This window comes from Lepus europaeus, chromosome 15 (genome assembly GCF_033115175.1).
Source record: "Lepus europaeus isolate LE1 chromosome 15, mLepTim1.pri, whole genome shotgun sequence".
Lineage (NCBI taxonomy): Eukaryota > Metazoa > Chordata > Mammalia > Lagomorpha > Leporidae > Lepus > Lepus europaeus.
In genome coordinates, this window is record NC_084841.1 from 486,966 (window position 1) to 512,955 (window position 25,990).

The 25,990-nt window shown below is 59.4% G+C and overlaps 1 protein-coding gene across 1 annotated transcript in view; it reads right to left on the reverse strand.

The window, feature by feature from the left end:
* The window catches only part of LOC133774701 (palmitoyltransferase ZDHHC11-like), a 44,984-nt gene extending 18,994 nt beyond the window's left edge, over positions 1-25,990 (reverse strand). Inside the window, exons 1-8 of the mRNA XM_062212604.1 lie at positions 25,903-25,990; positions 24,212-24,433; positions 17,034-17,209; positions 15,788-15,889; positions 14,069-14,193; positions 12,563-12,715; positions 7,298-7,410; positions 3,056-3,137 (exon numbers count right to left, since the gene is read on the reverse strand). Coding sequence (XP_062068588.1) covers positions 3,056-3,137; positions 7,298-7,410; positions 12,563-12,715; positions 14,069-14,193; positions 15,788-15,889; positions 17,034-17,209; positions 24,212-24,433; positions 25,903-25,914 — 985 coding nt within the window. The 5' untranslated portion in view covers positions 25,915-25,990. The remainder of the gene's footprint in view (positions 1-3,055; positions 3,138-7,297; positions 7,411-12,562; positions 12,716-14,068; positions 14,194-15,787; positions 15,890-17,033; positions 17,210-24,211; positions 24,434-25,902) is intronic.

Consider the following 25,990-nt stretch of genomic DNA (forward strand, 5'->3'; position numbering starts at 1 on the left):
GGTGCAGGTGGACGCGGGGGTGCAGGTGGACATGGGGTGCAGGTGGACACATGGGGTGCAGGTGGACATGGGGGTATAGGTGGACACGACACATGGGGGTGCAGGTGGACGCGGGGGTGCAGGTAGACATGGGGTGCAGGTGGACACATGGGGTGCAGGTGGACATGGGGGTATAGGTGGACACGACACATGGGGGTGCAGGTGGACGCAGGGGTGCAGGTGGACATGGGCACTCCTCTTCCCTGGTCCCCACAACCACCCTACCAGGCCCATGTCCACACAGGCACCTGCTCTGTGCTCCCAGGGACAGGCAGAAGTGCTCCTGGCAAGGCTGGACCACAGCCCCAGAGACTCTGTGCAGCTCCCTGAAGCTGCTCCTGGGGGTGCCCCCACCTTCCCAGAAATACGCAGCACCGTTTAATCCCACTGCCACGAAATCTAAGAGACACCTGCTTTTCAGTGTATTTGAGAGGCAGGGAAACAAGGAGAGAGACAGGGGTGGGGGGACCTCCCGTCTTGGTCCCCTCCCCAGAAGGCTGCAGCAGCAGCCAGAGCTAAGCCAGGCTGAGGCCAGCAGCCAGAAACCCTCCCTGGTCCCCCCCGTGGCCGGCAGAGACCCACACACTTGAGCCATCACTGCTGCCTCCCGGTGCCGTGAGCAGGAAGCGCTTTGGAAGCAGAGGAGCCAGAACCGGAACCAGGCACTTAGACAGGGGACCCGGGCGTCTCAAGAGGCAGCTGAACTGTGCCAAGCCCGCCCCAACCTCTGTGAACTCGGGTGTGGCCCACACTTGCCAGCGCCGGACCCTCACAGTCCATGGGCATTGCTGTCACGGGGCAGTGCTGTGTGGGCCGGCACACAACCTCCAGGAGCAGGGGTGTGAGGCGGCCATGCTGGTGCTCCTGCAGTACTGCCCAGGCAGCCGGGCCCAGCGGTGCTGCCCCCACCGCCCGAGGAACGTTTCCTGCCACCACGAGGCCCCCTGGGTCTCCTGCCCGCTGCACGGGGACCTGCAGGCTGACGCGGCCTCCCGTTACACTTTCCATCAGCACTCCCATCCTTGGCTGGAGGTCAGGGAAGCAAAGCGTGCAGGAGAAGGACACTGAAAGACCACACGTCTGGAAGGAAGGACAGGCTGGACTTTGCCCCGTGAGCACCACGTGCTCCCTCTCCACAGAACGACGCTCCCAAGACGTGGAGCTGAAGGAGAGCAGCCAGGGGCCGCACGGCGCGGAGCACTGTGAGAGGAAGAACTGGAGAGGACTGCCCAGCGGCCCTGGTACCTGGGGACTCTCAGTTTCCTAGTTTTTCTATGACGAACACACAAAGATTTGATAGCTAGGAAAAATAAAAGAAAGAAACTCGGGCCCCAGTGTTGTGATGTAGTGGATGGAGCCACGGCCTGTGATGCCAGCATCCCACCTGGGCACTGGTTCAAGTCCCAGCTACTCCACTTCTGATCCAGCTCCCTGCTTATGGACTGGGAAAGCAGGGGACGATGGCCCAAATGCTTGGGCCCCTGCACCATGTGAGAGACCTGGAAGAAGCTCCTGGCTCCTGGCTTTGGACCGGTGCCATTGTGGCCATTTGTGGAGTGAACCAGCAGGTGGAAGACCTCTATCTCTAAACTCTGTCTTTCAAATAGATAAGCCTTTTTTTTTTTTTTCTTTTAAAGAAACTTCCGATCTTTGTTTTGCTTTGCCTTTGGAGTGAAGACTTCCAATCCTGGCTCTGCTGGGTCTCTATCAATACCTCCAAAAGGGAAAACAGAAAAAAGTCTGTGACAGCGGTCATGGGCAGTGGTCACAGCGGGTGGGCAGTGCAGGGGTCATGGACAGAGTGGTCAGCAGTGAAGTGACTTGGCCGATACCCACTTGGGTTGGGAACGAGTGACAGGACAGCTCTGGCTCGGGAGCCAGCGCCCACCAGGCAGAAGCAGACTCGGCCCAGCCCAGGCACAGGTGCGGGGAGGAACGCCTGGTGTGGCTCTGCTGCGTCAGAAGACTGAAGAGGGCACAGAATCACCGTGTTTCCGCCGCGGGCCACACGAGTGGCTGCAAGCTCACAGGGTGGCTTTCTGTTGTCACCCGCGGTTGGAATGTACTCGACCTGCGGCAGACTTGGGTCGGCGGCATCACGTATCAGAACAGGAGTGCAAGTCCTGGCTGCTCTGCCTCCCACCCAGCTGCCTACCTGTGAGCTGGGGGAGCAGCACAAGAACTTGGGCCCCTGCCACCATGTAGGAGACGAGGATGGAGGCTGGGGCTCCTGGCTACAGCCTAAGCCCTGGCCATTGCAGCCAGCTGAGGAGTGGACAGACAGAAGATCCCTCTCTACTCTGTGTGTCTCCCCCTCGCACTGGCACTCTTTCAAAATAAATCTTAAAAAAGAAAGAAAACGACTCATTCTAGATGAATTATTTCCCCAGAGTCACTGTGTTAGCAGTGCCGCGCTGAGGCAGAAGCAGCAACACCAGGTCACTACTCACCCAGGCAGTGGGAGCCTCGGAGGGCCACGTGTTTCCTGTGAGAGTAAAAGCGAGAACCAGGGTGCTGCCACGGAGCTTGGGTCACACAAAACACAAGTCCACCGTTGGTCAGCTTTGAGTAAAGGGACCTCAGCGGCGTGGCCCCAGGTAAGGGTCCCGCAGGGCAGGGCAACCCCTCCCACACTGTTCTGTGTGCCCTGCGGGTCTCTGTGTGAGACCCTGTGAGGGGGCTTGCTGCAGTACACGGTGCTGCCACGGTCCACCTTCTGTGGCACACGTGGACCCCAGTGTGAGGGCATCAGAAGGCAGGGACATGACAGAAGAGCCCCTCTAGGCGACCCCGAGAGTTCCCCCACCCCCTCCACCACACAGGACACAGCCAGTGTCTCCCATGAAGGAAATAATGGAAAAATGGCTTCTCGGACACTGAGTCTATTGGAGGCTCCAGGCTGCAGGCTGTGAGAAAGATTTCTGCTGCCAATCGGCCAGTGTATGGTGTTTCCTCCACAGCCTGGGTCTGGCCAGCGGCCTTGCCCTGGATAAAGGGACGAGCAGGTGTGGCTCACCTTTAGGCACAAGGAGCTCTCTGTGCTGCTGCTGGAAGTGGAGCTCCAGGAGATCGGTGGCTGCAGTGGCCTGGGCCTGGATCTGCGTGGTGGGGAGGGAGAGGGGGAACGCGCGTGGGCACAGAGGCCGCTGAAGGCTGCAGAGCTGGGGGGGGGGTGCTCCTGTGCTTTCCCTCCCATCTGCAGGTCCTGGACGACACAGCACAGGCATCTGGGCTGAGGCCCACCTGGAGAAGCCCTGGATGCTGGGTGCGGGGCAGGTGTGGAGGGCTGCCTCCCCCGACGGCACAGAACCCACACATGCCACGGAGGGGCGCTGTTAAACTCGGGTGTGTGTTCCATCTGCTCTGGCCAACTTGCCTCCCTGCCTCCCAGTGATCCCCCACCACAGGTGAACAGGCCACAGGAAACACCCCCAGTCAGCTACACTCGGGGCTGGTGCTGTGGTGTAGTGGGTAAAGCTGCTGCCTGCAGTGCCGGCATCCCATATGGGGGCCAATTCAAGTCCCAGCTGCTCCACTTCCAATCCAGCTCTCTGCTGTGGCCTGGGAAAGCAGTAGAAGATGACCCAAGTCCTTGGGCCCCTGCACTTGCATGGGAGACCTGGAAGAAGCTCCTGGCTTCAGATCAGTGCAGCTCTGGCCATTGTGGCCAACTGGGGAGTGAACCAGCGGATGGAAGACCTCTCTCTCCTCTCCTCTCTCTCTCTCTCTCTGCCTCTCTGTATAACTCTGACTTTCAAATAAATAACTCTTTAAAAAATTGTAGAGATTGTAAGCAAACTGCTGGTGCCAGCATATGGTGTAGTGGATAAACCACTGCCTGTGAGGCTGGCTTCCATATGGTTCTGGTTCGAGTGCTGGCTGCTCTACCTCCGATCCAGCTCCCTGCTATGGCCTGGGAAAGCAGTGGAAGAGGGCCCATGTGCTTGGGTCCCTGCACCCACGTGGGAGACCAGGATGAAGCTCCTGGCACCTGGCTTCAGCCTGGCCTGTGTCAGCTCTGCCCATCGCAGCCACCGGGGGAGTGAACCAGCAGATGGAAGACTGCTCTCTCACTCTCTCCCTCTCTGTAGCTTTTCAAATAAGTAAATAAATAAGCATTTTTTTAAGAAAAGCAAAGTGCTACAGATGTGTATGTGATTGTAATTGTATAAAAGATACACATAATGCACAAAAAAATTCAAAGGGAAGGTGGCCAGTGTTGTGGCACAGTGAGTTAAGCCACTTCCTGTGATGCTGGCACTCCGTGTGAAAGCTGGTTCAAGTCCCGGCTGTTCCACTTCCCATCCAGGTCACTCCTGATGGGCCTGCAGAGGCAGCAGCTGGTGGCTCAAATACCTGGGTCCCTGCTACCCATGTGGGAGACCTGGATGGAGCCTGGTTCCTGACTGTTGCTGCCATTTGGGGAGTGAACAAGTGGATGGAAGATTTCGTCTCTCCTTCTCTGTCATTCTGCTTTCAAATAAATAAAAATAAATCTTAAAAAAGGAGGATGTCTAAGACACCAATGAAAACTCTAGCAGAGGGGCTGGTGCTGTGACACAGCAGGTAAAGCCCCAGTCTGCAGTGCTGGCATCCCATATGGGCGCCGGTTCAAGTCTCGGCTACTACTCTTCCCATCCAGCTCTCTGCTGTGGCCTGGGAAAGCAGTAGAAGATGGCCCAAGTCCTTGGGCCCCTGCACTCGCATGGGAGACCTGGGAGAAGCTCCTGGCTCCTGGCTCGGTGCCCAGCTCCAGCCGTCATGGTCATTTGAGGAGTGACCCCACAGATGGAAGACTTCTCTCTCTCTGTCTCTACCTTTCTCTGTAACTCCGTCTTTAAAATAAGCAAAAATTAATCTTAAAAAAATTAACACTCTAGCATTGGCTACTGGTGGGTGAGGGGATATGGGTGATACCCATTTTACATCAGGAATTTGTCATAACTTCCATATTTTATGTGGTGATACACACTGATAAGACATCAATATATGTTCAAGGTGGAAGTTCATGATCCAGGTTCCAGTGGGGTTCCTATCATTCTTGCCAGAAACAGGTAAGAGGGAAAATGCTTTTTGGTTTTACTTAAGTGTGGGCGATTACGGTCAGACCACACTTCAAAGTAAATTACAAAATAATCTGTACTTATAAGAACAAAGGACCACAGCTGAGCACCACGACGGTGGTGCTGTCTGAAGGAGCAGAACTGACTTTCACTGGTAAAGCCCGAAATCCCCGGGGTCGCTGTCGGGGGGGCACCTCTGCCGGCCGCCCTTCTGCTCACCCTGGACGCTCTGCCTCTTGGGGCAGCGATGCCCCCGGGTGCTGAGGCCCACCTTTTCCTACTGCACGTTTCTGTGAGGGCGCAGCTTCCGGGGACATGACAGGGGTGTGGACCGAGCAGGAGACTCGCTCCCAGAGGTGTCACCGTGGCTCCCTGCGTGTCTGAGTGAAAACATTCCTGGGCCCTCTCGAGTGAAGGATGAATATGCAAAAGTGTTCTCAACCTCCTCCTTTGAGAGACAGGTGCACAGAGTCCCCTCCTCTGGTACACGCCCCACCTGTGCACAGTGGCTGCAGGGCTGGGCCGGAGGGAGAGGGAAGCTCGATGCAGGCCTCTACATGGGTGGGAGAAACTCTCCGCTGTGGACCTACGCTGCTTCCTCCCGTGTGTGTATCAGCAAGAAGCTGCGGTTGGAGCCTGGAGGGGGTCATCGGTCCCAGGCCAACGTGACCAGCATCTTAACCATTCCATCAAACCCTAACAAACTGATCTATTATTCTTGTTTTAAAAAATATTTACATATTTATTTGAAAGGCAGAGTTAACAGGGAGGTAGAGACAGGAGAGAGAGAAGACAGAGAAGAGTGAGAGAGTGAGAGAGAGAGAGAGCGAAAGAGAGAGAGAGAGGTCTTTCATCTGCTAGTTCAGTTCCCGATGGCTGCAGCTGCCACAGATGGGCTGATCCAAAGCCAGGAGCCAGGAGCCAGTTCCAGATCTGCCACATGGGTGCAGGGGCCCAAGGACTTGGGCCATCTTTGCTGCTTTCTCAGGCCATAGCAGAGAGCTGGATTGGAAGTGGAGCAGCTGAGACTCGAACCGACGCCCATGTGGGATGCTGGCACCACAGGCGGCAGCTTTACCTGCTACGCCAAGCACTGGTCCCTGTGGCCAGCGTTGTAGCACAGTGGGTTAAGCACCACCTGTGACTCCCAGACTGCAGTGCTGGTTCAAGACCCAGCTGCTCTCTTCTGATCCAGCTCCCTGCTGGCAGCAGCAAATGGCCCAGGTCCTCAGGCCCCTGCACCCCACGGGAGACCCAGAAGAAGCTCCCGGCTCCTGGCTTCGGATCGGCGCAGCCATCTGGGGAGTGAACCAGCGGATGGAAGACCTCTGTCTCTCTGGCTCTACCTCTCTCTGTAACTCTTTCAAATAAAAAAAGCAGCAGCTGGGCAGTCAGAACTCACCCAGGGAGAGAGCGGGCTGGCGGTCCACGTCTTTCCTGTGGGGTGAAGGAAAACTCATGACAGAAAGCTGCTGACCCTGAGCTTTTTCCCACAGACAACTCGAGTCCATTGGTAATGCTGAGTCTTGGCCTGGGGTACTTGGCCCCTGGGTAAGCGTCTCCCTGCCACGGGTCTTTCTCCCAGCACCCCGCGCGTGCCTCCGTCTCCATGTGTGAGGCCTTGAAAACGCCTCTGACGTGGCCTGAGGGGACACCCCACAGCAGCCCTGTGTCTGAGCACACACTGCACCGTCCAGGGGAGCCTGGTGCCACCTGACGCCAGGCGGGGTGGGCACCTCTTCATGCACACTTGCACAAAGGCGGCGGTGCTGTGACTGCATGGCCTGGGGGTCACTGGGACAGGCCGAGTCTGGGATGGAGTGGACAAGTGTGTGTTCAACGTCCAGTGAGAGGCAACCAAGCCAGGATGTGCTTCCACAGTTTCTCCCTGAGGTGGTGCCGGCCCCTCCCTGGTTCTGAGTGACTGCAGGCGTGAGGGCAGAAGACCCCTCCCCTCCGAAAGCAGAGTCCCTGCCACCTTCAGAGACTGGCACAGTGCAGCCCATCAGCAATCCTGGGGCCAGGTGGCTGACTGGGAGGGAGAGGCGTGAGAAGGCGTAGACACACGGGACACACCCCCAGGGTCCCCGGGCCTGCCTCACACTGAAGCAGGGATGGGCCAACAGGTCCCAGCTGCTCGGCCAGCTGGGCCTGGTCCCCAGGTCTGTGCCAGGCGGAGCACAGCGCAGGCATACCTGCTCAGGCCCCGCCTCCAGGTCCACAGCCGGATTGCTCCTGCATGCTGCCTTGGGACACTGTGGCAGCTGGCCCTGTGCTATGAAGTCACGCGTGCTCATCTTCTTTGCAACTAGAAGCAGAAAAGTGGAAGCGGGGGTCACCTCGTCCACTGCGGCCCCCAGCGTGGCTCCCAGCCTGCAGCCCACCTAGACAGCAGGCAAGAGGGTCTGCATGTCTTGCCTGGGACAGGACACAATCGAGCTCCATGGCCCACTGTGAAGCCCCATTAAGCCGGTCTTGCCAGCAAGGGTCAGGGGAAACCACGGCAGGCGGCCTCCTGTGAGCCCACGCCCCCCGCCACGCGACGGGCTGGTGCAGAATCCCCTGGGATCGCTGAGTCCGAGGGGCCAGGTGACCTGGGTGTGTGGTCTGAGCATCTTGCGGGAGCCCTGCTGGCGACGCCAACCCAGGGCCATCCTTCCGTGGAGACCCTGGCTGCCCGGCGTGTGCTGCTGTCTGCCGTGCCTCCCACGGGGGCCACGCTTTCACGTCTTTTCCTAACAGCCTCCGTGCCTGGGACCAGACGGTGGCTGGGACACGCGGTGCCCATCTGCAGCCCCAGGAGCAGCCCCCCCTTCCTCGGTTCTGTGTTCCTGACTGCACCCCGCCCTTGTGTCAGCCTCCCATCACGAACCTGAGTGACAGTGGGAACGTGCACTTGTTGATGTCCTAAAGCCACGCAGACCAGAGGGGAGACGCCTGGCAGGCGTGCTTGGGTGGCGTGTGTTTCACGTAAAACATTTCAAACTGGCAGGATGAAGGACGCAGCGTGCTCCCAACCTTTTAACCTCAGTGAGCAGCCCCGGCCACAGCGCCCACAGCCAACAGCAGCCTGCCCGCGCCTTCTTGGGCCACTGGAGAGGGCCGACCAGCTCTCCACCTCTCTCGACACCTTCCCTTCCATCTTGCTGGGGCTGCCCCGGGCCTGCACCAGCTCGGAGCCTGGGTGCACTGCCTCTGCTTAGGGGGGACACAGGGCGGCAGGGGGTATTGAAGACTGCCTGCCTCCCTTGCCTCTCATAGCTCACCCTGCAAGTCGGTCGCGTGCTGTGAGCTCCTCTGTGGACAGTCCATGTGGCCAGGGATGGAGAGAGGCCACTGGCCTGCTACTCGTGAAGAGAGGCCTTGTCCTGCCACCTGCCAGGGACGGCACCGCCAGTGGCTTCCCAGGGCACTCATAGGAGCTCCCCAGCCTTCATGTCAACCACAGTCCCCACCTAGGCCTCCAGCGGAGCCCAGGAGGGGTTCTGGGCGGAGGCCCAGCTCGCCTGGATGTGCCCCTGCATTTAGGAGCAGCTGCACCCTAGCTAACAACCACTAGCCACACCAGTGTCCTTGGAGTGCAAATCCCCCCACCTCAGCCCCACTCACACCCCTGCCCCTCGGGGGTTCTGTCCCCCAGTTCCACCCTCCCGGAGGCCTCCACCTGCCTGTCACTCCAGCCGGCCCCTGATCTCTCTCCCATCGCCTCCTATAAACACCACGTCTTTGCTGATACCAGCAGCTGTCAGGCCACGGTCTGCCCCTGGTGATGCTCTCAGGCCACGGTCTGCCCCTGGTGGACACCCTCAGGCCACAGTCTACCTCTGGTGGACACCCTCAGGCCACGGTCTGCCCCTGGTGGATGCCCTCAGGCCACGGTCTGCCCCTGGTGGATGCCCTCAGGCCGTGGTCTACCTCTGGTGGACGCTCTCAGACCGTGGTCTACCTCTGGTGGACGCTCTCAGACCGTGGTCTGCCCCGGTGGATGCCCTCAGGCCACGGTCTACCTCTGGTGGATGCCCTCAGGCCGTGGTCTACCTCTGGTGGATGCCCTCAGGCCGTGGTCTACCTCTGGTGGATGCCCTCAGGCCACGGTCTGCCCCTGGTGGATGCCCTCAGGCCATGGTCTGCCCCTGGTGGATGCCCTCAGGCCGTGGTCTACCTCTGGTGGATGCCCTCAGGCCACGGTCTGCCCCTGGTGGACGCCCTCAGGCCACGGTCTACCTCTGGTGGACGCTCTCAGGCCGTGGTCTACCTCTGGTGGACGCTCTCAGGCCGTGGTCTGCCCCGGTGGATGCCCTCAGGCCACGGTCTGCCCCTGGTGGATGCCCTCAGGCCACGGTCTACCTCTGGTGGATGCCCTCAGGCCGTGGTCTACCTCTGGTGGATGCCCTCAGGCCACTGTCTGCCCCTGGTGGATGCCCTCAGGCCATGGTCTGCCCCTGGTGGATGCCGTCAGGCCACGGTCTACCTCTGGTGGATGCCCTCAGGCTATGGTGCCTGTGGCTGGCTGGCACTCACTCCTCTGCAGCTCTCACCACCTGGCTCTGTGCTCAACACTTTTCTAGGGCCAGGGACGACCCTTAACTCAACTCCAATGACCACCAGCAGCCCGCTGTTGGTGCCACAGAAAGAGCTCCTGCTGGCCAGTGGGTGAGCCACCTTAGAGCGCAGGGGCACTGCGTGAGCCCCAGCTCAAGTCAGGACACCCTGGCAGGTGTCCAACCACACACTGCCCTGCTGGGGTACCCTGCAGGCTGGTCTGGTGACTGACAGCCCGTGAATGGGACAGGGCCAGCCCAGAACTACAAGATGAGTGGATTTGGGTGCCAAAAACTTCTGATGCCCACTGGGCAGTTTTCTCCTAATTTTCATTTCCATGAGCTTCTTGGAGATTCCACATACAAAAGGATTTCAAATTATTTTTGCACCAGAATACCCTCATCTTTTAATTCCATTCTCCATGAACATCTTCAAGTGCTCTCATACCATCACCTGGCTAAGGATGACAGACCCACGGGGTCACCCCAGCAGCCACTTGGCACTGGCCACAGACACGCCCTCCCTTTCTCTGGTGCTGGCCAAGGCTGAGGCTGTGGATCCATTCCCAAGTCCTCCGACTTTAGGGCAAGCACGGCAGAGATGGGAAAGCAGTGCTGGGCGTCCCTCGGGCTGTGTGGCTCCAGCTTCCTGGGACCAGCATATCCTTAAAGGAAAGCACAGCTGGGGTCTGATGGTGTGGACGCTGCGCCAGCATCGAGCAGCCCACAGCCCATGTCCAAGGCCAGCCTGGGAATCCTGTGTGGGGCTTTAGCCGTGGCACAGGTGGTATCCCCAGAATCACCTGCAAGTCACAGGTGCCGTGTCCTCCCTGTGGTCTCAGAGCACAGGGGCCATGGAACCTCCTGCAGGTGTCACCAGGACATGGGAGTGGGAAGGATTCTGGTGCTGGGCACTCACTCAGGCTTCAGTGCAGCCGCCTCACGTACATGAAAACCACAGTGCTCCCACAATAGTGCAGACAGGGTGTGCCCTCTAAACCTCCGTGTCCCCCCGGGAGACGGGCACGGGTGGGCAGCTGTCAGCTCCGGTCTCCCACACAGAGCACAACCAGCACACCGGGGGCCCATGGGCCACTCTCCTCTCCTGTTCCTCTCAGAGCCAAAGTCAGGGTCCAGTGGTGCCCACCGAGCTGGGTGCCATCACGCTTGCTTCCTCATGCCTAACAGGTGTTCTCTGCATGTCCCCCTGGCCAGCTAAGCGGCACCTGCATATGCTGTATGCATCTCAGCACCTCCACCTCCACCCCCACCCCACTGGTGCCAGCCCTCAGCCATTGTAACTACAAAATCTGAAAGAAAATGGCCACTACTGGGTAGTTGGGCCCGTCCCTCTGCTGCACATGTGTGTCATGGCTCATGTGTGGTTCACGGTGTGCTCTGTGTCATGCCGCTCATGTGATTTGTGGCATGCTGTGTCATACCTCACATGTGGTTTGTGGCATGGTGTGTGTCATGCCTCTCCTATGTGGTTTGTGGCATGGTGCGTGTCATGCCTCTCCTATGTGGTCCGTGGCATGGTATGTCATGCCTCATATGTGGTACATGGCATGATATGTGTCACATCTCACATGTGGTTTGCGGCATGGTGTGTGCATGCCTTATGCATGGTTGTGGTGTGTGTCACATCTCGAGTGTGGTTCGTGGCATGTTATGGATCATGCCACATGCATGGTTCATTGTGTGGTGTGTGCCACGCCTTGCACATGGTTTGTGATGTGAGACTGGACGAGGGCTCTGTGTGAGAGCCCTGGGTGAGGAGGGCAGGGGAGTTCTGTCTGGGCACAGCAGCAGGGACCTCACCCCTGGGCAGTCAGGAAGCACTTAAATACATGAGAAACTTCTGGACACCTTTAGAAGGCAGTTTAGAAACAACCCTGACCACGCAACAGTGGAAGCAGGTTTTAAAGGCGGCCGCACTCTCTAGGGTTTGGCTGCAGGGAGTGTGCCAGGTCCCCAGGCCCCATGGCCATGCAGCACATGACTTTGGACCAGCTACACGGACATGGGCCTCTGGGAAGAGACGGCCGAGGGTGCTGCTGCCCCTGTTCGGTACAGGCAGCTGGGCCACGAGCGTGCATGTGGCGCCCGTGAGATTCGTGCCAGAGGCTGCACTGCACTTTCGTCAGAGTTATCAGGCAAGCCTCAGGCAAGACGACCGGATGGGCTTTTCAGGGGTGCCGTGGTGACGTGGTTTGTGGGGTGACCCAGGGTCACAGTGGGGCCCTTCTCAGGGAGGGCACCCATTCTGCGTCAGACGTCGTTAGCACAGCCACAGGCAAGGAGCTGAAGACCAGAGCCCACTGGCCGGGCTCCCTGCACTCGGTGGTGAGGGAGGAGGAAGGTTGCAGGGGACGGCACCTTTGGAGGAGTGGCCTGGAGACGGCTGGTCCTGGCTGCCCACTCCCCACAGCCCCCAGCCCAGGGCCCATGATGCCCAGAGACTGAACAAGGCTACCTGGGAGGAAGGGCTGTGGATGGGGACAGCCCATCCTTCCAGGCCAACAGCCCCACTGCACAGACGCCCTCAGGCTCACACCCCAGCTGCCCGGGCACTGGCCACCGTCCACTGAGCTTAGGATGGATCTCGCCATCAAGACCTCAACCTGGTGCTTTTCTAAGGGAGTCACCGTTTCCATCATGTTCTGCTCTTGCCCACAAGAACTCATTCCTCGCTCTAATTTTAGAGCCTCTCCCACGTTTTCTGCGGCTCCTGGGACATGAGTCCAGCCCCACTGGGCCTGCACCCTCCCACGGTGCCTCCTCTTCCTGGGAGTTCTCCTGTCTGCTGTGAGCTCATTTCCGGCACAGGCTGGCCAGGAAGCCTCCTGCCTGGGTGCCACCGAGCATGGGAGGCAGAGCTCCGGCAGGGGCGTGGGGCTCCAGGGGCAGGGTACGTACTCAGGTAGACGTGGAAGACGAACAGGCGCCCCAGTGCCGAGATGATGCTGAGGCTCAGCAGCAGCACAGCCACCCCGATGCACAGCATCACTGGGGTCTTCACACGCACGGGAGACACAGGGAGGAAAAGCAGCCACGTGCCGTCCTCTACCTCTGTCAGGACAAGGGAGACACACGTGACCAGGGGAGGCCAGGGGACAGGGTTTGCTGGTGGTGGGCAGAGTGAGGACCCCCAGTGAGGAATGCCTGGGTATCTACCCTACCTGAGCCTGGGGCCCCTCCTGACTGGAGGCTGGGATAACCCCACTCTGGGTCTGGAAGCTGAGGCCACGTCCCCAGGTCACCCCCACTGGCCCCTACACCTGGGCCTCTCCATGCTACACTGGTCATCCTGACAGAATGGGAAGGGAACGGGGAGAGGGGTGGATGCTCGGGGGGCAGCATCCTGTGGCCGCTGTGCCCACTGGGATGAGGAGCTTCAGCACCATTCAGCCCCAGTCTGAATCCGTGTACGGGTGCTGCGTGTCCTCTGGGGCTCTGACACAGGGCTCCTCCCGCCTCTTCCAGCTTCTGAGGGCTGCAGGTTCTGCCCCAGCCCCTGCTGCCTCACAGCCTTCTCCTCTGGGTCTGTGCCTCCCTCCACTGGGCCTGGGCCCCCCAGGTCATCCAGGAAGACCTCAGCCCAAACACATCTGCAAAGACCCCTGGCTGGCTGGCAGCAGGGGCCGCCTCAGGGCACAGGCACACCTTTCCCCCTTGCTCCATGCAGGTAGCGGTGCCCACGCTCAGCTAAGGGTACCCCCAAGCCTGCAGCCTCCGATGCCTCCCGACAGCTGGCTCCTGTGGGGCAGGCCACTCCTGCAGTTCCCTCAGGGACCAGCACAACTGAGCACCCCTGACCTGACTGTGGAAGAACTGAGGTGTGGAGTAGTCCCTTCTCTCACCCCTGACTCCGGGCACTGCAGCCCCATAACAACCCTGGAGGTGCCAGGACACCCCACAGCTGCCCACTGCAAAGTTGATGGCAGCAGTGTACACATGGAGCAGCTGCTTGAGCCAAGGTCTAGAGCCTGCCAGGGTCTGCTCCCAACCAGTGCCTCGAATAGAGCACCAGGGTGTGCTGCTCTCTAGCCACTCCCTAGAGCAAGCTGGGACGACCACGCCCTACCAGAGGACTGTGGGAAAACAGCTGACCCAGCACCCTGGACCCCAAGGGAGGCAGAGCTGACCAGCACCTTGGACCCCAAAGGAGGCAGAGTTGACCCAGTACCCTAGACCCCGAGGGAGCCAGAGCCGAGAGCCAACCCAGCACCCTGGACCCCAAAGGATGCAGAACCAACCCAGCACCCCGGACCCCAAGGGAGGCAGAGCCAAGAGCCGACCCAGTACCCTAGACACTGAGAGGCAGAGCTGACCCCGTACCCCACACCCTGAAGGAGGCAGAGCTGACCCTGATCCCCACACCCCGCACCCCGAGGGAGGCTGAGCTGAGAGCTGCAATGGCACCTTTGTAATGGCGGTCAGTGCGGAGACTCCTGGGGTCCATGATCTGCTTTGTAAAGATGTACAGCATGATGACCATGAGGAAGAGCAGGGCGGCCAAGGCGGACAACACAGAGCAGAAAAAGTACCTGAGGGAGAGGAGCACACGCAGCGCTGTGCCTGGCCGTCCTGAGCACAGGATGACAGACACCCACACCTCAGGGGCCCAGGTGCTGAAGGCTGCACAGACCAGGGGCAGGGTGTGGGTGTCCCCTGGAAGGAGCCTGAGACCCTGCCCCAGAGCAGGTGGCGTGGGCCCCTCGGTTTCTGATCACTCCTGCCAGGTCGCATCTGCAGCTCCTCCCTACTTTACAACAGAGGAAGCACCTCTTGCAGATACGAGCTCACTTAATCCTCACAAGGAGGAAGTGAGCCGTGAGGAACAGGGACCACTCCCTCCTCACAGCAAAACCCAGCCAGCTACCCGTGGTCAGCACGACGCACAGCACATCCCCCAGTCCACCACACACAGCTGCTGCCTCCCTGGGTCTGGATGAAGGCCCTCATGGCAGCCCCAGGTTGGCTGGGTCCCAGTCGGGTCCTGCACTGTGGGAGAGGTGGCTGGGGCTGCTGGCCGAGTCAGGGGTGTGTGACCCACCGGCACCGGACATCAGCTCTGTGAGCACAGGGCGGCGGGCTCCAGGGCACCCTTGGCTTTTAAGTGGCTGCGTCTGCGAGCCCAGGAGCCCTGCCCGGGACGTGGGGGGCTGTCTGCGAGCCCAGGAGCCCTGCCCGGGACATGGGGGGCTGTCTGCGAGCCCAGGAGCCCTGCCCGGGACGTGGGGGGCTGTCTGCGAGCCCAGGAGCCCTGCCTGGGACGTGGGGGGCTGTCTGCGAGCCCAGGAGCCCTGCCCGGGACGTGGGGGCTGTCTGCAAGCCCAGGAGCCCTGCCCGGGACGTGGGGGGCTGTCTCCTTTCCTCACCACTGGGAAACACACAACCTCCCTCAGGCTCTCAGCCACTTTTCTAGGCCAAACTGCTCTACGTGCAGAACTCGGGGCGGCTGGTGCCTGCTTTCTCTGCCTGTGGCAGAGGGAGGGGCGTCGGGCTCTCCCTAGCCCTTCAGTCATGTGATTCCGATGCTGAGACACGGCAGCGATGCGCATGCTCACGTGGACCCTGGTCTGCACGAGGAAGCCGGCAGGAGGAGCTGCGTCTCCCCAGCCCGTTACCACGTGCAGCTTTCAGGCATGGTCTCCTGAACAGCTGCTGGAGGCCACTCTGACCACAGCCAACGTCCTGCTCTGCCCAGGCCGCAGGACTGCAGGGAGCACTTGCTGCTTTCTTCCTGCTGATCTTCACGACCGGGGGGCTGACGGAGAGCCTGCCTGGTGGACGCTCCGCCGGTCACCTGGGTGCTGGACACACTCCTGTGTCCCAGGCTCTGGCTACTGCTCGGGGGCTCAGGGCAGAGTTCAGGGGGTCTTGGCCAGTTCCTTTCTGTCCCCAAGAACCTCCATGACTTGCATGTCCAGGGATGGCTCCAATCAGTTTCAGAACCAGACAAGACCAGAGGGATGTGAGCCCTGTTCTCTGCGGTGCAGGGGACAGGGACATGGCTCCAGGAAGACCTCTCGTACCCACAGCCCTCGGGGTCCGTGCTCCTCACACCACAAGGACGCCCTGCCTGCAGGCAGGCCCCACTTCCCCAGACCCCATGGCCTCTGCAGGCCACTCCCTCACCAGTAATTTCTACTGCCCACGCAGTTGTTAAGCCAATCGCAGTGATGGTCAAACCCTGCGACGCACTTGTTGCAGGTCCTACAGTGCTTAGTGTGCTTGTTCCTGGAAGGAGGATTGGAGAGGAACCGATCAGCCCACAGTGTGCAGGCCAGGGATGGGGTCAGAAACCTGATCTCCAGGAGCCAGGTGGCCTCGGGCAAACTGGTCCATGTGGCATGGAAGTGGGTGTCCACTGGGGACAAAGGTCAAGCCCTCTACCTGGGGCCAGAGTGAGCACTTGAAGCCTCAGTGGGGGACAACAGCCCAGGGTACAGCTATCAGAGTGGGAGGCACCTGTGCCTCCATGGGCGGGGCCCCAACTGACATAGACCCCCCCAGGGCCCTCCTGCAACCCCCAATCCTGGGAACTGGGTAAGCACCCTGGTGGAGGCCATGGCTGCCCTGTAATGCCAGGATCCCACTCTGCCTCACACAGCCCTGCTGTCCTCCCCAGGTGGCCCTGGGACATCCTTGGAGCAGGGCCTGGGATCAGGGTCCCCCTCCTCCGTTGGGCAGGGGGATCATTTAAGAAACCCAAGAAGACAGCACTACTTTGGCCCTGGACTGAAGGGGAAGAACCCACATGCCCGAGCCCCAGGGAATCACTTGACCCTGCACGAGGGCCGCTGCCTTCCAGCCAAGGGAGAGCGCCATTCGCTGCACAGAGCAGTGCTCCGCACGAGGCAGGCAGGCAGCAGGCAGGCTCAGCCCTGTGCACACGGTCCCGACAGAGCAGTGCTCGTGGGAGGCAGGCTCGCCCGTCCTGTGCACATGGCCCCGACAGAGCAGTGCTCGTGGGAGGCAGGCTCGCCCGTCCTGTGCACACGGCCCCGACAGAGCAGTGCTCGTGGGAGGCAGGCTCACCCGTCCTGTGCACACGGTCCCAGCAGGCTCGCCCGTCCTGTGCACACGGTCCCGACAGAGCAGTGCTCGTGGGAGGCAGGCTCGCCCGTCCTGTGCACACGGCCCCGACAGAGCAGTGCTCCTGGGAGGCAGGCTCAGCCCTGTGCACACGGTCCTATCAGGCAACTGTGGCACCAGCGTCCACTTCACAGGGCAGCCGTGCAGCTTAGACGCAGTGTCCACAAAGTGGGCCCAGGCCAGAGCCTAGGCGAGGCCCAGCAGGGTTGGCTGCTGTCACAGCAGTGCTGGGGGGCTGCCAGGGCCCCGGGATGCCTGACACTGGGAACAGCGGGGGTGCACTCACACTTTGATCTGGCACAGATGACAGTACAGGTCCTCGATCACATGATCGTGCTTAGAGCGGTCAAAAACTGGCAGTGGCTTCAAATAGCCCCGGAGTCGCACGTTCAGTTCCGCAGGGTCGATGGACACTGCCATCAGGTGGGCCACGAGGTGGACCAGGAAGATCCCACCGGCCACCTGGAGCAGCAGTCAAGGAACACACTAACGGGCCTGGTGTGCACCGCCAGAGGTGTCCCCCGTGGGGCTGCTCCCCAGCCTGCTGCATGGCTCGGGTGCCCACAGGGACCAAAGATGGCCCCTGGAGTCCTGCTGGCTCCCCACTGTCTGCATGCTGCAGCCCAGGGCAGACCCCACCCACAGCACACCCGCCCTCCACGACGCCGGGCGGGTACTCCTGCCATTCTCCATGTAACTAGGGGCAGAGTGAGGGCTGCTGAAAATGGGTCCATGTGGGGCCAGCACTTGGCACAGTGGGCGAGGCCTCTGCCTGTGACACCGGCATCCATATGGGCATGGATTAGAGTCCCAGCTGCTCCTGAGCCAGCTCCCGGCTGCTGGCTTGGGAGAGCAGTGGAAGGTGGCCTGAGTGTGTGGGCCCCTGCACCCACGTGGGAGACGTAGAGAGAGTCCAGGCTCCTGGCTTCAGCTTGGACCAGACCAGGCAGTCGCAGCCATTTGGAGAGTGACCCAGTGGATGGAAGATCTCTCTGTCTCAAATAAACAAAGTGAAACATTAAAAAGGAAAAAGAAAAAGGGCCTATTGCAATAGAAACAATGCCCAGCCAGTGAGGGTCCTGGGGAAGGGCTCAGCTTCCAACAGAGGCTGTGGGGACCGCTCCACAGCGAGGACTCCGGCAGCACCGGGGCAGGAGCTCAGTCAGCCCAGGCTCTCGGGGGCCCTCTGTTCTGGCTCCAGCGGCAGTGGGAAGAGGGTCTTTGTCCCTTGCAGCCATGATGTTGATTTGTGTGCACCCAGGATCAAGAGGTAAACTTAGGCGCTCAGCTCCCCACCATTCTCCTCTTCAACTGCTCCCCAAACAACTCCTGACCACAAACTGGGCACAGATGACTCTGAGAAGGGTCGGGAGGGTGAGTCAGAGGCCAGGGGCAGGCCAGCACGAGCAACTAGGAAGAGGGGACAGGGAGATGGCTGAGGGCCAGTGGCAGTTGGGGGCCACGTGAGGGACAGGACTGGTCAGAAGCCCCAGTGCCGTGTGTGCCCTCCTGGGGCTGCTCTGACCCCACAGTGCTGGAGGCCAAGGCCTCGGCTACCCCCATTCTGCTGTGAAGCAGGCTGTGGCTCCCATAAAGGGTGTATATGGATGGGTCAGCAGGCTGGTGACACTGTCATGGCCAAGAACTTGTCCCAGCCCGTGGGCGGGTCTCCACGTACCCCTCCCTGCAGGCGGGGCAGGGGTGGGGCACAGTACACTGTTTGTATTGTTGCTGAGGTGACAGAAGAGGGCTGAGGATGCTGAAAAGGGCGGGAGAGGCCCAGGTGTGGCTCCTTCCCTGTGGACAGGCAGGCAGGGCAGCAGGTGAAACCGAGGCTGCCGCAGGCCCAGGCCCTCCGCCAGGACAGCCACATCCTCCCAGTCTGCTCACACACAAGCCACTGCCAGAGTGGCCTGGGCACAGGATGGCCTGAACTCAGGACCCCTGGCTCCAAAGTGGAGGTGCTTGTGGCACCTGCCAGGCCCAGACTCCCTGGAGCCTGGAACCCCCAGGCAAACCCTCAGGGCTGCCTGCATTCCCATGTCCCCAACCAGTCCCCACCCCTGCAGGCGCTGTGGCTGGGAGGGCCTCCAGGACTCCAGGCACACTGGCCACCTGGACTTCCCTCTGGGACACGGAGCTGGTCAGGGACAAGCTGGTCAAGGGCAAGGCCCTCTCCCCTGCCTGTCTGACACAGCTTGCTGCCACGTCGTGCACGTGGACTCGGGTGATTCTCTGACACGTCATCCACAGGAATGGCACTGGTGACCCCACGTCTGCTACTCTGAGCCCGAGATGTCCTGTGCCACACACAGCCTCCTGAGCCTGCTTTTACATTCACACTTAGTGTTATCTCCACAGTTCACCCAAATAAAAGCCAGGACAGAGGACACAGCAGGCAGCTCACCTTCCCTGCTGGCTTCGGTCTGGGAGCTGCTGTGAGAAGCAAGGCTGATGGTGCAAGGTTCCCTAGCAACACTGTGCATTCAGTAAACAAACAGCCACACGCCCTTGGCCAGCACTGGGAACCTCTCCCTGCCCTGCCTGCAGGCAGGAAAAGGGGAGGAGACGGCCCTGGGAGGCAGGTTCTGCGACTGCTGCCTCAGCCCACAGCCAGAGTTGCTATCAAATCAGAGCTGCTGACGGCAGCCTCAAGGTGCCAGCCTGGGCTCTGTCCACCCTCACCAGGGTCACGCTGCACAGGGTCCACCAAGGATTGAGTGACACCAGATTCCACACTGCATGGAAAGGGGGTGGTGGTGCCAAGTCATGCTGAGAACACGTCCACTCAGGAGGACCCTGGCAGCTTAGTGGCCCAGCCCCCCACTTCCATGAGCAACCCCAAGAGGGTCTCAGCCTTCCCGGTTTCTCCTCCAGTTTCCATGGAGCTGGGGTCTGGGTCCCTCAATCTCTCTGCCTGCTCCTGACCTTGAGCCTGATCTCCCTCAGGTCACCTCCCACCCCAGCCTAGGTCCTTGCACAGACTGTTGGCACCCTCCAGTGGCCACAGCACGGCATCCAAGTGCTGCTGGCCCTAAGGCCTGGGGATGTCAGGGAACAGGAGCCCAGCCTGCCTGGAGAATGCGCTCTGAAGGCAGCCCGGGCCCACACAGCAGGAAAGCGTTCCTGACCAGCCACTCAGGGTGCTGAGCCCCAGGGGGCAGTGGCTCAGGCACAGGTGACAGAGCTCCATCAGGTGCTGAGCCCCAGGGGCACCTGTGTGCACCTGTGTACACACCACCTGTGTGTACTTGAAGCTCATAGTGCACCACTATGTACACCTGTGTGTGTCTGCTACCAAAAACTTAGAGCTTCAAGTACTACATGGAAGAGAGATACAGATCTGAACTTGAGGCAAGTGCTCCCATTAAAAAGGCAGAAAAGTGCAAGGCAAATCCAAAATGAGTTGAAAGGAAGAAATACTAAAAATAAAAGCAGAGATTTTTTTAAAAAAACAGGAATGAGGAAAACAAAGGAAAAAGTAAATGTGAAAGTTGACCTTTTGCAAAATCAACAGAAATGGACTAAGCCCGTCAGCATCTAAGGGCAAGGCTGGCCTGTCAGCACAGATCCTGCACGCTCAGGATGGCGGTGGGAACCTCGGACACTTCACTCCAAGACATCGGACAATTTAGACAAAGACTCAAATTCCTTGAAAAATACAACTTCTCACAGCTGACACGAGATGAAACAGAGAGGCTGACATGCTTGCTTATCCATCAAAGAAACCAAGTCCATCACTGAGAGGCTTCCCTCAAAGAACTCTGACCGCCATGCAGGAAACACCAGTCTGGTCTGCTGAGGGAGCTCTACGGCAGTGTCCAGCTTCCCCTGTGAACCAAGGACTGAGCGAGGTGACCCTGAGTGACCCCAGCACCCGCAACAAGGCTCCTCTTAGAGCCAGGGACGTGGCGAGCCAGGTATTACTGAACACCTGTTGTAACAACTGCTTGTAAGTCCCTAGGGAGGACCACAGCATGGCGGCCATCAGGCGCGAGTAGAGCATTCACAGGAGGGCTTTGTGATGGCGGAGACTGAAGGCTGCTGTGTGCACGTGTGAGAGAGGAACTAAGAGGGGCAAAAAGGCTGTAACTGTTGACACGGGGGCGTTCGTTTACTACTCTGCTCTCCCGGAAGTTTTCAAAGCTTAAGGGAAAACATCTGCCCTGCAGGTTACGGAGGCTCCTGCTGGCTTAGGAGCTCCGGTACCGTTACTGACACAGCACACCGGGACACACACCACACGGTGTGACACACACATTGTGACACACACCACACTGTGTGACAGCGACACACCACACTGTGTGACACACGAGACACAGCACACCGGGACACACACCACACGGTGTGACACACACACATTGTGTGACATGACATTGTGACACACACCACACTGTGACAACACACCACACTGTGTGACAACACACGAGAACAGCACACCGGGACACACACCACACGGTGTGACACACACATTGTGACACACACCACACTGTGTGACAGCGACACACCACACTGTGTGACACACGAGACACAGCACACCGGGACACACACCACACTGTGTGACATGACATTGTGACACACACCACACTGTGTGACAGCGACACACCACACTGTGTGACACACACACATTGTGTGACATGACATTGTGACACACACCACACTGTGACAACACACCACACTGTGTGACAGTGACACACCACACTGTGACACACACGAGACACAGCACACCGGGACACACACCACACTGTGTGACACACACACATTGTGACAACACACCACACTGTGACAACACACCACACTGTGTGACAACACACGAGACACAGCACACCGGGACACACACCACACTGTGTGACACACACATTGTGACACACACCACACTGTGTGACAGTGACACACCACACTGTGACACACACGAGACACAGCACACCGGGACACACACCACACTGTGTGACACACACACATTGTGACAACACACCACACTGTGACAACACACCACACTGTGTGACAACACACGAGACACAGCACACCGGGACACACACCACACTGTGTGACACACACATTGTGACACACACCACACTGTGTGACAGTGACACACCACACTGTGACACACACGAGACACAGCACACCGGGACACACACCACACTGTGTGACACACACACATTGTGACAACACACCACACTGTGACAACACACCACACTGTGTGACAACACACGAGACACAGCACACCGGGACACACACCACACTGTGTGACACACACATTGTGACACACACCACACTGTGTGACAGTGACACACCACACTGTGACACACACGAGACACAGCACACCGGGACACACACCACACTGTGTGACACACACACATTGTGACACACACCACACTGTGTGACAGTGACACAGCACACCGGGACACACACCACACGGTGTGACACACACCACACTGTGTGACAACACACCACACTGTGTGACAGCGATACACCACACTGTGACACACATGAGACACAGCACACCGGGACACACACCACACTGTGTGACACACACATTGTGACACACACCACACTGTGTGACAGTGACACACCACACTGTGACACACACGAGACACAGCACACCGGGACACACATCACACTGTGTGACACACGAGACACAGCACACCAGGACACACACCACACTGTGTGACACACATCACACTGTGTGACAACACACCACACTGTGTGACAACACACCACACTGTGTGACAGCGACACACCACACTGTGACACACACGAGACACAGCACACTGGGACACACACCACACTGTGTGACACACACCACACGGTGTGACACACACCACACTGTGTGACAACACACCACACTGTGTGACAGTGACACACCACACTGTGACACACACATGAGACACAGCACACCGGGACACACACCACACTGTGTGACACACACACACTGTATGACATACGACATCATGACACACACCACACTGTGTGACAACATATACACCATGTGACATACCACACATACCACTGTGTGACAGTGACACACACACCATTACACACCAGACCGTGATACACCAGACCGTGACATACACCACACTGTGTGACAACACACCACACTGTGTGACAGTGACACACCACACTGTGACACACACGAGACACAGCACACCGTGACACACACCACACTGTGTGACACACACACATTGTATGACATGACACCGTGACACACACCACACTGTGAGACAACACACATATTGTATGACATGACATCGTGACACACACCACACTGTGTGACAACACACCACACTGTGTGACAGTGACACAGCACACCGTGACACACACCACACTGTGTGACATAAAACGCTGTGACACACTGTGTGACACTGACACACACCATGACACACATGAGACACCACACCGTGACACACACACGAGACACATCAAACCTGACAGGCACCATGTGACACACCACACTGTGTGACAGTGACACACCACGCCGTGTGACACACACCAGACTGTGCTGTTTCTCTGCTCAGCACAGACCTATGGGAGGCCACGTGGCGGAGGCCACACAGGGAGATCCAAGCCTCCTTCATCCAACACCTGAGCAGGGACCAGGCCTGCTGCGCACAGACCTCCCTGTCAATCACTCATGTGTGCTGGCATTTCCCAAAGCCCATGTGCCACGCCAATGTACACCACTGGGCGGTGCAGGCACACCTCCCATATAGGCACACAGGGGTCTCCCTACGGTAAGACAATGTTTGTCCGTTTTCAACACAGAGTAGAAAGTTATGGCAGCTGGCTTGCAGATCCAGCCAGACTCCCTAGGCAAACAGGATGTCGGAGTAGCCGACACGAGAGAGGAAATCCAGGGACAGCGAAGGGAGGCGGAAGGTGACTTTGTAACTCAGCGTCCAGCAGACTGTACAGCCCACAGAACTCGCAGTGAGGAAGGGGGAAGGGACCGCGAGCTGGGCTACAAACCGCTTGCTGCGCCTGCTCCGGGTGGGCCGCTCCTCAGACACCTGGCCTCGCAAGACCTGTGGAGAAGCCTCCCGTTGACCGCTCTGCCTGAGTCCAAGTCTCACCTACTATCTCACCTACCATCTCCCAGGCACAGCCCCCTAGCCATGCACCTGTCACTCACCCATGTGCACAGGCACCCAGCATCTGCCCTTCCCGGAGGGAGAAGGAACAGCTATGGTGGCGCTGTCAGTGCCAGGCGGGGACAGAGCCTCAGGAAACAGGACTCTGCAACGAGACTGCAGAAGCCCCTGGCAGGCTGAGACCCCTGCCCCCCAAGAAATGACAGGCAGTGGGCCGTGTACTTCCAGCTACGGCACCAGAAGCCCCTCGACCTTAGCAGACTGGCAGGCTGAGACCCCCGCCCCCCAGGAAATGACAGGCAGTGGGCCGTGTACTTCCAGCTACGGCACCAGAAGCCCCTCCACCTTAGGCAGAGCCTCCCGAGGGAAAGGATACGCAGTAGGCCGTGTACTTCCAGCTCTGTGACAACAAAGGGATAAAAATGCCAAAGCAGGCCACGGCCATGAGTGTGAAGGTGATCCAGGCGACGCCCTGGAACACGTGCAGGGGCAGAGACCAGCCGTTCACCCGGGACAGCCGCGCTGGTGGGGGTTTCTCTGTGCCCCTGGCCTCAGGTTCCGGGATGACCCGTCTAGAACTCCTGTCACACATGGCCACCTGCAAGGCAGAGAAGGGGGCATGAGGCCACCGTCTGGTCTGGGCAGGCGGTAGGGGATGGGCTGAGGCACCCTGCTGCCATTGCCAGGGAAGCCACAGGACAGCCTGGAACCTCTGTCCCAGCACAGCCACGGTCATTCTGAGGCAGCCTGGCTGGACTGACAGCTGTGAGAACATGGAACGTCCATGGGACCAGGGAAAGGGGGCGGGGAGGGGAACACCTGCCCTCTGTGCCCTTCTGGCCAGAACCCCAGTGCCCAGAGAAGTCCTTGCTGACCACTGCAAATCAGTGAGTCCTGGGCTCTTTTGAGAACACAGCCAGACTCAGAAAGCTCAGCAGGAGACACACATCACAGGGGGCGTGGCCCAGGAGCTCCCCTGGTGGGTGGGGCGAGGCGGAGCAGGAGGAAGGCAGCCATGCTCACTGCAGCTGCAGCTCCCGTGAATTCTGCAGGTGTCCTGTGGGAACAGGACAGGGCCCGGGCCCACTGCGTCATCTCTTCTGCAGGCACACGATGACCTGCCTGTCCCAGACGTGGTGCTGGGGGGAGGGGGCAGGAGGCAGGCGGCAGCCACCGCGAGGTGGGAGCCAAGGGGGACAGGGCGCGTTAGCTCTGGCCACGCTGTGCCTCAGGCAAAGCTTCTGCTGTTCCTGGGATGCAGAGGTGCCGCTGGGGGAAGAGCGAGCTGACACTGCTCCTCTGAGCCCCCAGGGCCCCCGGCGCACTCCCAGGAACAGCTCCCGATCGGGCCAGGCCCGCTGGGTCTCTGAACATGGCCCACGAGGAAGTCTTGGACTTGAGAGAAAGGTGCTAAGGGAGGAATCAGAACACAGCAAGGCCAGCTTTATGCCTTTTCAATCCAAAAGAAAGCTGCTGCCAACGTCCAAGCAGCAGTGTGGGACATCAGCGCTCAGCACGCAGGTGACCAGGGCGCAGGAGCTGAGGGGCGGGAACACAGCTGCCTGGATCTCCGGCTGAGGAAGGCGGGAGGACATCACAGGACACACCAAGAAAACGGGACGGGACCTCCCACGAAGCAGAAGAGGTGAGACCACAGGGCCAGGCGGGGACCTGGGACAAAGAAACCCTCCTGTGGGCTCTGTCCCTGCCTGGCACTGCCAGCCAGCTGCAACCCAGTGTGCGCCCGCACGGACAGAAACCAGAGGCCTTGGGAGGAAAACGAGACAGCGCGCGGTGCAGCTCAGAGCCGCCATCACAGAGTGGTCCTGCAGGGTCCCAGACGGCTGTGACTCCGAGGTGGCCCCGCCACAGTATCCTCACGTCTACTCCACCAGCTCTGACATCATTGCCTAAACACAGCGAGTTATATTTAAAATAAACACAAGCTAAAGCACAATCTAAGCAACACATGCTAACAGCCCATGAGTGTGCAGCCATCGGCAGCATGGCCAGGGCAGACGGGTCAGCTGCAGGGCACCCTGACCCAGCAGGTTGTGGGGGAGGCACCTGGCCTGACATCCTGTCCTCACAGGCTCTGCACAGCTGTCAGGTCTGATCCGATCGGCGGCTTGGATCCTCCAAAAGTGAATCGGAG